General features: G+C 44.2%; 1 protein-coding gene and 1 long non-coding RNA gene across 2 annotated transcripts; both read left to right on the top strand.

Moving 5' to 3' along the window:
* Positions 1–51: 51 nt before the first annotated feature.
* Positions 52–4,830, top strand: LOC111963343 (uncharacterized). Its single transcript, XR_002877249.2, has 3 exons — positions 52–326; positions 4,356–4,487; positions 4,695–4,830. It is a non-coding gene; the product is annotated as an uncharacterized lncRNA (long non-coding RNA).
* Positions 4,831–5,057: 227 nt separating this feature from the next.
* Positions 5,058–9,251, top strand: LOC111962467 (uncharacterized). The gene is made up of 6 exons (XM_023985614.2): positions 5,058–5,147; positions 5,290–5,340; positions 5,485–5,582; positions 6,001–6,123; positions 6,244–6,402; positions 6,671–9,251. The coding sequence occupies exons 1-6, from the start codon at positions 5,058–5,060 to the stop codon at positions 6,825–6,827; spliced, it is 678 nt and encodes a 225-aa protein (XP_023841382.1). The 3' UTR covers positions 6,828–9,251.
* Positions 9,252–10,914: the final 1,663 nt, after the last annotated feature.

Raw genomic sequence — 10,914 nt, 5'->3', positions numbered from 1 at the left:
CGATATTCACAACCTCACCATTATCTTCCCCCTTTCTTTCCATTTCCTCAATCCCATCTCTCTCCCATGCTTTCCTGCCCTTAGTGGTACAGAGATGACTGAAGAGGAGGTAGAGGTGAGAATTATTTGTGATTAGTGCACTATTTGTGACATACACGCCACACACACTGTTCTGTCCCCTATAGAGTGCATTTACCCAGCTGGCTCTGGCGTTCCGTTGTGACCAGTACACCCTGGCCCAGAGACTGCAGGCTGAGGAACACGYCAGAACCGTGGCCCAGGAGAACCTCAACCTGGAACTGGAGAGTGCCAGAGACACTCTGCAGGTAGGTATGTGAGCATAGCCACGGAAAGTAGTTTGGGGTTGGGAGTTGTTGCACCAACTCACAATTTACAGTAGTGAGCGCATACATTTTCAGACTTTTTCGTATTGGTCCCTCATGGGATCAAACCCACAACCCTAACTTTGCAAGCGCCATGCTTTACCAACTCAGCCACATCATCACAAACCACTTGATGTCTCCATGTACTCAATTACTGTATTGTCCATTGTTCTTCTTCATGGTGATGGAAAGTCTACAGGTATAAACTAGATGACCAGCCTATGTATAATACAGTAATGTACATTTACATTAAGTGGTTTGTAAAGATGGTCAATTAATACTGTACAAAAAGTGGTTGTATTCCATGTTATTTGATCAAGAAAAATATTTAATTTGGTGTTTTAGGTGTTTTCCCATAACTTTGCACCTTTTTATGTAAATGGTTTGAGGACAAAGTTTTGTTCTTTCTGGATTCCATTAGAAGGAGGATTGCAGAGAAATGGACAGGGCAACAACTCTTACWTTTTCTTGCCACTGTAGTTTGAATTGTATGTGAACCCTTTGGAATTACCTGGATTTCTGCATCAATTGGTCATAAAATTTGATSTGACCTTCATCTAGGTCACAACAATAGACAAACATAGTGAGCTTAAACTAATAACACACAAATTATTGTATTTAAAAACAKATATTSAATACATAATTTAAACATTRATAGTGTAGGTTAGAAAAAGTATGTGAACACCTAGGCTAATGACTTCTCCAAAAGCTAATTGGAGTCAGCTACCCTGGAGTCCAATCAATGAGACGAGATTGGAGATGTTGGTTAGAGCTGTCTTATAAAAAACACCCACAAAATTGAAGTTTGCTATTCACAAGAAGCATTGCCTGATGTGAACCATGCCTCAAACAAAAGAGATCTCCCAGAAGATCTAAGATTAAGAATGGTTGACTTGCATAAAGCTGGAAAGGGTTACAAAATTATTTCTAAAAGCCTTGATGTTCATCAATCCGTGGTAAGACAAATTGTCTATAAATGGAGATAGTTCAGCACTGTTGCTACTCTCCCTAGGAGTGGCCGTCCTGCAAAGATGACCGCAAGAGCACAGTGCAGAATGCTCAATAAGGTTAAGAAGTGTCAGCTAAAGACTTTGCAGGAATCTCTGGAACATGCTAACATCTCTGTGGACGAGTCTACGATACGTAAAACACTAAACAAGCATGGTGTTCATGGGAGGACACCACGGAAGAAGCCACTGCTGTCAAAAAAAAACATTGCTGCACGTCTGAAGTTTGCAAAAGTGCACCTGTATGTTCCACAGTGCTACTGGCAAAATATTCTGTGGACAGATGAAACTACAGTTGAGTTGTTTGGAAGGAACACACAACACTATGTGTGGAGAAAAAAAGGCACAGCACACCAACATCAAAACCTCATCCCAACTGTAAAGTATGGTTTGGGGCTGCTTTTGCTGCCTCATGGCCTGGACAGCTTGCTATCATGGGAAAAATGAATTCCCAAGTATATCAAGACATTTTGCAGGAGAATGTTAAGCTATCTGTCTGCCAATTGAAGCTCAACAGAAGTTGGGTGATGCAACAGGACAACAACCCGAAACACAGAAATAAATCAACAACAGAAGAAAATACGCCTTCTGGAATGGCCCAGTCAGAGTCATGACCTCAACCCGATTGAGATGCTGTGGCATGAKCTCGAGAGCAGTTGACATCCKAATAATATTGCTGAACTGAAACAGTTTTGTAAAGAGGAATGGTCCAAAATTCCTCCTGACCGTTGTGCAGGTCTGGTCCGCAAATACAGAAAACGTTTGGTTGAGGTTATTGCTGCCAAAGGAGGGACAACCAGTTATTAAATCCAAGGGTTCACATACTTTTTCCACCCTGCAGTGTGAATGTTTACACGGTGTGTTCAATAAAGACATGAAAACATATAGTTGTTTGTGTGTTATTATTTTAAGCAGACTGGGTTTGTCTATTGTTGTGACCTAGATGAAGATCAGATCAAATTCTATGACCAATTTATGCAGAAATCCAGGTATTTCCAAAGGGTTCACATACTTTTTCTTGCCACTGTATTGAACGCTGCAAGATACTGTTCTTAATTATACAACTACCTTTTTTGCCAAAGCTGAGATGCTGAAAAAAATGTTGGCCCTCGCTACAGACGTCTATATCGGTCCGCTAGTATAGGACTTAAAAATATATACACAACCAGTCAAAATTTTGGACACACCTACTCATTCAAGGGTTTTTCTTTATTTTGACTATTTTCTACATTGTAGAATAATAGTGAAGACATCAAAACTATGAAATAACACATATGGAATCATGTAGTAACGAAAAAAAGTGTTAAACAAATCAAAATATATTTAATATTTTAGATTCTTCAAAGTAGCCACCCTTTGCCTTGATGACAGCTTTGCACACTCTTGGCATTCTCTCAACCAGCTTCACCTGGAATGCCTTTCCAACAGTCTTGAAGGAGTTCCACATGTGCTGAGCACTTGTTGGCTGCTTTTCCTTCACTCTGCGGTCCAACTCATCCCAAACCATCTCAATTGGGTTGAGGTCAGGTGATTGTGGAGGCCAGGTCATCTGATGCAGCACTCCATCACTCTCCTTCTTTGTCAAATAGCCCTTACACAGCCTGGAGGTGTATTGGGTCATTGTCCTGTTGAAAAACAAATGATAGGCCACTAAGCGCAACCAGATGGGATGGTGTATCGCTGCAGAATGCTGTGGTAGCTATGCTGGTTAAGTGTGCCTTGAATTCTAAATAAATCACAGACATTGTCACTAGCAAAGCACCCCCACGCCATCACACCTCCTCCTCCATGCTTCACTGTGGGAACCACACATGCGGKGATCATCCGTTCACCTACTCTGCGTCTCACAAAGACACAGCGGTTAGAACCAAAAATCTAAAATTTGAACTCATCAGGCCATAGGACAGATTTCCACCTGTCTAATGTCTATTGCTCGTGTTTCTTGGCCCAAGCAAGTCTCTTCTTATTATTGGTGTTCTTTAGTAGTGGTTTCTTTGCAGCAATTRGACCATTAAGGCCTGATTCACGCAGTCTCTTCTGAACAATTGCTGTTGAGATGTGTCTGTTACTTGAACTCTGAAGCATTTATTTGAGCTGCAATTTCTGAGGCTGGTAACTCTAGTGAACTTATCCTCTGCAMCAGAGGTAACATTGGGGCTTCCTTTCCTGTGGGGGTCCTCATGAGAGCTAGTTTCATCATAGCGCTTGATGGTTTTTGCGACTGCACTTGAAGAAACTTTCAAAGTTCTTAAAATTTTCCAGATTTGATTGACCTTCATGTCTTAAAGTAATAATGGACTGTCATTTCTCTTTGCTTATTTGAGCAGTTTTTGCCATAATATGGACTTAGCCCTATTTGGTAAAAGACCATCTTCTGTATACCCCCCCTACCTTGTCACAACACAACTGATTGGCTCAAACGCATTAAGAAGGAAAGAAATTCCACAAATGAACTTTTAACAAGGCGCACCTGTTAATTGAAATGCATTCCAGGTGACTACCTCATGAAGCTAGCTGTTAGAATGTCAAGCGAGTGCAAAGCTGTCATCAAGGCAAATGATGCCTACTTTGAAGAATTTCAAATATAACTACATGATTCCATATGTGTTATTTGATAGTTTTGATATCTTCACTATTACTCTACAATGTAGAAAATAATAAAAAATAAAGAAAAACTTTTGAATGAGTAGGTGTGTCCAAACTTTTGATTGGTACTGTATGTATTTGTATTAATCTTTTTTCCCCCCAGATTTTTCYGGGGGTGCTGCAGTACCCTAAGCACCCCTATTTCCCGCGTCTATATATGTGTGCACACGTGTTTGACCTGGCTGCTTGACTCTTGTACAATAGTTGATGGTCTGATAACCGTCTGCTTAAACCTTACCTCTCTCATTCTCCTCTAATCCTCTCTTCCCCTCCTCTCTTCTCTCCTCCCTCACTCCTCTCCTTCCTCCCTCTCTCCCAGTCTCTGAGAGGTAGGTGTGTAGACGCTGAGCGGTCAGAGATCCTGAGTTGTATCGAGGCCAGTCTAGACACAGTGCTGGATGGCGTGAGTGACATCATCGCTGCTGCTGAGATGCTGGGGGTCGTGCACCAGGTGAGGCAGTGATGTCATCACGYCAGCGACACTGTCTGGCTCCCTAGGCTTGCTCTTTTGGGGTATAAATCCAGGTTTTGGTTAGTGCTCTGTGAAAAAAAACGTTGCATAAAAGTGTTATACAAATAATTGAATGAATTGATTGATTGGTTAAGTGATTGATTGATTTGTTGGTTGGTTGATTTATCAATGTCTCTGCTGGGTCAGGAAGCCCGTGTTTGTTGTTCTGTGGAAATGATGGAGGTTCATGTGGAACACCTGAAGCGTCGACATGCTGTGGAGAGCGCCGAGCTGCTGGAGACCAGGAAGCGGCTCCACCGCAGCCGGGGCAGGAATCACAGTGACTCAGGCAAGTGCTGCCCCTCTGTGGCACGGAGGAACTATGATACAGGCAACAGATAATTTAATTGGGGGGTTGGGGGTTACTTTGTTGTGGACATGTGAAAGTACATTTTAGCACACTGCACTCTTTTCTGAATCAATCTATTATTTGAAGTATTGATTCTCATATGATTATCATAATAGGGAACAGTTTCATCAAACTGTTCAGTGTAACAAGATAGTTCACACATGGAAAGGCTGTGTTCTGACTGTTGGCTTTCTCTCAATGCAGAGGAAGGAGACGTCAGGAATCGGTTTGTCAGACGAGACTCCCTACAGGTAACAGACACTTCACGTCAAGGTCTTTTTCTGTTCTGTCTTCTCATTTTCTGCCCTCAAATATCTCCGTTAAATTAACGAAAATATCAGTTTTTCAAATGTTTCACTTATTTTTCTCTCCTTCTTTCCCCGTCTTTCTTAGACCCTCACTCGGCGAAGAGTCAGCGTAACACTAATCCCAACGGGGTCCCAGGTTAGAAACAATGACACTAAGACTTACTCCCATTGTCGCCCTGTGACCAACTCTTATTCTGTGCTGTCCTCTCCTTCTCCCTCCTCTTCCATCTCCTCCTCTCATCTCCACCCCCCCCCCCCCTCTCGTTTTACCCTTCCTTAGCTCAGCGACCTAGAAACCAAGTTCCAGGAGGGTTGCAGGGCCGGTGCTGACACTGACAGCCAGGGGCCAGAAGTAGGCAGTGTGAACCAAGCCAGCAGGTACAGTAAAACCTGCCCTGTCATGACCGTCATCTGCACAGTCGGTCGTCGCTAGATGGCCATGCTAGTCACTAGTCAAAGTGGGGGCGAGCCTTGGCTTTCATAAGCATGAGCACCACACAGGCTTAGACACAYGTGCACGGACTGCAGTATAAACCCATGATGACTAACTGCTGATAACTAATAACTGCTGCAGAGAACACATTGCGTGTGCATGGTGTCTGCTGATCTTGTGGATTGTTAATGTTCTGCGCCTTATGTTGACAGCATCAGAATTATGTTGACCTCTGCAACGGCAGCATTGTTTCTTGTGTATTACATTCCGTTACCTTGTGAGGACTTTAGTCTTCTAAAACACAAAGTAAATGTGGATCTAAATGATGGAAGTGGAAATGTAACTGTTTCCCTCCATTTAAAGGCCCTCTGAGATGATGTCCCCCCTGGCAATCCCATCTCCCCACTCCACCCTCCTCATCAGACAGAGCTCCACACAGAGCTCCCAGAGCCTGGAGGACGAGAGCGAGAGAGCCCCTCACACCAGGTAGCCCCTACCTCATCAACTGGTTCACCATTGTCTCACTGAGATTGGAGTAAGGACCTGAGCAAGGGTCAGYTGTGGCTGATGCAGGGCTTTGTGGCTGCCTGTGTCTGTGTGTGTCAGTTCCCTGCAGATGACGCTACGTCACAGGCGGAGATCTGCTGTCCTGGAGTGTGATGCCGAAGCCGAGGGGTCAGGGGTGGAGTCAGCAACGGGGTCAATAGCTGGCACAGCCGAGCCCAATGAGCTCTCTATGGCCGAATCAGTCATCACCTCAGAGCCGTGAGTATTAAGATGACTTAACGTTATTAAGTTGCTTTTAAATTGTACTAAGATTACTTACAACGTCATATTAGTATTCTGATATAGCAGATGGTTGTCCTTATCTAGGCATGCTAGAAAGTGTGTACATTGAAGACAATAGGGACACAGCCAGGGATGCCCTGTAAACAAACATGCAACTGTGGGATAATGATGAGGTAGACATAAATCTGSCCATAGCATGTACATTTGCTGAGGTCATGATTTGAACCTGCTCCTTTTTCTCCAGGCTAGTGGTTCTGTCAGAGCAGAATCCCCGAGCTTCCTGGCTGTCTTACTGTCGCTGGGTCCTGGTGGTACTGCTCCTCCTGGCTCTCTCTTTCTTCATCTTGCTGGGGTTCCTACTCTGGGGCCTGAGGGTTCCTCACCACAGCCCTAGCTTCTGACATCTCACTTCTGCAGCACTGTCTCAGCTCTACACCACAGGMTTCTGGGTTCCACAGTCTGTGATCTAAGAAATGACTCCTGTACCACTGTTCTGAGCTACCCACCGCCTCCATGGACTAGGCCCACACTACCTGCGATAATGTGTTGAACAAATTGCTTGCACTCTATCTGTGTTATGATGGATGTKATATTATTTGTGTTGTCAGCTGTGCATGACAAATAACATGAAATGAACAAAATWGATTTTTGTATCTGTGTTTAAATCCAAATCAAATTYTATTCGTCACGTGCTTTGTAAACAYCAGGTGTGGACTAACAGTGAAATGCTTACTTACAGGTCCTTCCCAACAATGCAGAGAGAAAGGAAATAGAGAAATAATAGAAAAGCCAAGCAGGTAATAATAGATACGATAACTTGGCTATATACAAGGGTACCAGTACCGAGTCGATGTGCAGGGGCACAAGGTAATTGATGWAATATGTACATGTAAGTAGGAATACAGTGACAGATAATAAACAGTAGCAGCAGCGTATGTGATGTGTCAAAAAGGTGAGGGCAAAAAAGGGTCAATGCAGATAGTCCGGGTAGCTATTTGGTTAACTATTGAACTATTTAGCAGTCTTATGGCTTGGGGGTAGAAGCTGTTCAGGGTCCAGTTGGATCCAGACTTGGTGCATCGATACATCTTGCCGTGCGGTAGCAGAGAGAACAATCTATGACTTGGCTGGCCGGAGTCTTTGACAGTTTTTAGGGCCATCTTCTGACACCGCATGGTATAGATGTCCTGGATGGCAGGGAGCTCGGCCCCAGTTATGTACTGGGCCATACACACTTCCCTCTGTAACACCTTGCGGCCGGGTGCCAAGCAGTTGCCAAACCAAGCGGTGATGCAGCTAGTCAAGATGCTCGCAATGGTGCAGCTGTAGAACTTTTTGAGGATCTGAGGGCCCATGCCAATTCTTTTCAGCCTCCTGAGGGGGAGGAGGTGTTGTGCCCTCTTCACGACTGTGTTGATGTCTTTGGACCACGATAGACCCTTAGTGATGTGGACACTGAGGAACTTGGCACGTCCTGTGCTGTCCTGACTCAAACGTTCAAGCTCGTATCAAACTCTTTATTTGTCTTTGGGGTGGGCCCAAGGCACCATCAGCAYAGCTGGGGCACGTTGGAAAATATGGCCAGACAAAAGTGCAGAGCCTTTGTTTCTGCAATATGCACCAGCCGGTGCGACAGGGATGAATGAATGAAAACTCTTTGTCTTCTGCTTATTATGTTTCCCATGTTCCAAATCAGTGTCTCAATATTAAAGCAGTACGCACATTGTTAAGGGTCCTGTTGTCTCTCTCAAATGACACAGGAATACTCAAGTGTCTCCCTAAATCCAGATGCTCATGTTATRCAGATGACCGTCAGAGATAGACAAAGCTTCATGCTGAGACCTGGTTGACCCTGGCTATTATCGCTAATTAGTAGGAATGATGACAGCTTTGCACACGCTAGGTATTCTCTCAACCAGCTTCATGAGGTAGTCACCTGGAAATAATTTCATTTAACAGGTGTGCCTTGTTAAAAGTTTAAGTTGTGGAATTTCTTTCCTTAATGCGTTTGAGCCAATCAGTTGTGTTGTGACAAGGTAGGGTTGGTATACAGAAGATAGCCGTATTTGGTAAAATACCAAGTCCATATTATGGCAAGAACAGCTTAAATAAGCAAAGAGAAAGGACAATCCATCATTACTTTAAGACAAGAAGGTCAGTCAATCCGGACAATTTCAAGAACTTTGAAAGTTTCTTCAAGTGCAATCGCCAACACCATCAAGCACTATGATGAAACTGGCTCTCATGAGGACCGCCACAGGAAAGGAAGACCCAGAGTTACCTCTGCTGCAGAGGATAAGTTTATTAGTTACCAGACTCAGAAATCTGCAATGAACTGCATCTCAGATTGCAGCCCAAATAAATGCTTCACAGAATTCAAGTAACAAACACATTTCAACATCAACTGTTCAGAGCAGACTGTGTGAATCAGGCCTTAAGGCTGGAATTGCTGCAAAGAAACCACTACTAAAGGACACCAATAAGAAGAAGAGACTTGCTTGGGCCAAGAAAAACGAGCAATGGACATTAGACCGGTGGAAATCTGTCCTATGGTCTGATGAGTCCAAATTAGAGATTTTTGGTTCCAACCGCTGTGTCTTTCTGAGACGTAGAGTAGATGAACAGATGATCTCCGCATGTGTGGTTCCCACAGTGAAGCATGGAGGAGGAGGTGTGATGGTGTGGGGGTGCTTTGCTGGTGACACTGTGATTTATTTAGAATTCAGGGCACACTTAACCAGCATGGCTACCACAGCATTCTGCAGCGATATGCCATCCCATCTGGTTTGGGTTACTACACGATTCCGTATGTGTTATTTCATAGTTTTGATGTCTCAGTATTATTCTACACTGTAGAAAATAATAAAAATAAAGAAAAACCCTTTAATGAGTAGGTGTGTCCAAACTTTTGACTGGTACTGTTATACATACATAAATGATGTTTCACCCTTATATTAGTATGTACTTGAAAATACAGAGCGTTTCACAACATTAAGACATCTTCATAAAATGTTTTTATTAATACAAATGTCTATAATTTTTCTTTCACTTTGAGAATGTAGAGCAGGTTGTGCAGATAGGTGTGAATACAAATCAAATTTAATCCCATTCTACATTTAATAAGGCAGCAAAATGTGAAAACTGCAAAGGGTGTGTAGACTTTCACTAGGCACTGTATATTCTCATTTTTCCCATAAGGAACACATAGGACTGTTAAGAGCAGATAATTCTCGTCGCCACACAAACCAAACCTCTTCGACCCTCCCTTAACCCTCCTTGTTAACCGCTCCCTATATGGAGATAATATAGGATCACATATCTAATATATATGATTATTGGACCATGAGCCGTATCCTCTGAAACCCCCTCAGCTCTCTCAGCCACAACGACTGACATGCARACGTATATAGAATATTAGTTACAGAAGACGCTATGCAGGCTCTCTCACCCAACCCCTGCACACCTAACCATCGTCTCCTGAAAATGTTACGTCCACTCCAGTGAGTTCGTAAGATCATGTTGATTCTGGCACTGCAGCTCATGGTCTTTATGCAGTAAAGCAGGAAATCTAACAATGATACGATCCCTGCYAATAGCACCATGGTGAGCGTATCACTCACTGCATTAGCTGGTTGGCTGCGTCGCTAATCTGCTAAGTGTGGCTATCAATACCCTGGCAGCCATTGAATGACAAAAGGTCCAGTGCTGTATCRGGTGCATCCAGCCACTGCTGTTGAAATTAGGCTAAATTAAGTCAGAGGGCATCTAAGACTAACCWAGCACCGCCTTCTTTCCGGGAGAGCAGGGACATTCTTAGGCTGCTAAAACCTCAATTGAACTATATCCAAAGCTGACTTCTAACTTAACATTGACCTTTTGTGCCGAACCATATCCTGTTTTGACCATTGCCCTAAGAATAGTGGGTTGGGATGACTTTAATATTTTCCCTGCCTATTGGTGCTGCACACGTTGGTTTTTGAGACGCAAATGGGAGTGGCCAGCAGCCCACAATCTCCTAATTTGAATCCTGAACCTAGTGTAGATGTATGTGACATGGATTAAACATGTTAGAGAATGCAGTTGCAGTCACACTATGCATGCATATGTCCTGTACCGAATTAATACCCCTCCTTTGATGCCCTTTGTGTGTCATTGTCACGTCTGCTCCCGCTCCCCCTCTCTAGCGTTTGAGGCCGCCAGGCCGCTCATCATTATGCACACCTGTCACCATCATTATGCGCATCAGTGCTTCATCGGACTCACCTGGACTCCATCACGTTATTAATTACCTCCCCTATATCGGGAGCCCGACGAGCGCCTCGGCCGGCTCGTCGGGCCGGCTCGTCGGGCTCCCTGGGCCGGCTCGTCCCTGGGCCCAGGGAGCCCGACAATGACAGACAAAGGGCCTCAGCCGGCTCGTCGGGCTCCCGTGCCTCGGCCGGCTCGTCGGGCTCCCGCGCCTCGGCCGGCTCGTCAGACTCGCCCAGG

Source organism: Salvelinus sp. IW2-2015, linkage group LG1 (genome assembly GCF_002910315.2).
Source record: "Salvelinus sp. IW2-2015 linkage group LG1, ASM291031v2, whole genome shotgun sequence".
NCBI lineage: Eukaryota > Metazoa > Chordata > Actinopteri > Salmoniformes > Salmonidae > Salvelinus > Salvelinus sp. IW2-2015.
The sequence above is the reverse complement of the archived record's forward strand: the minus strand, read 5'-3'. Positions and strand labels throughout refer to the sequence as shown.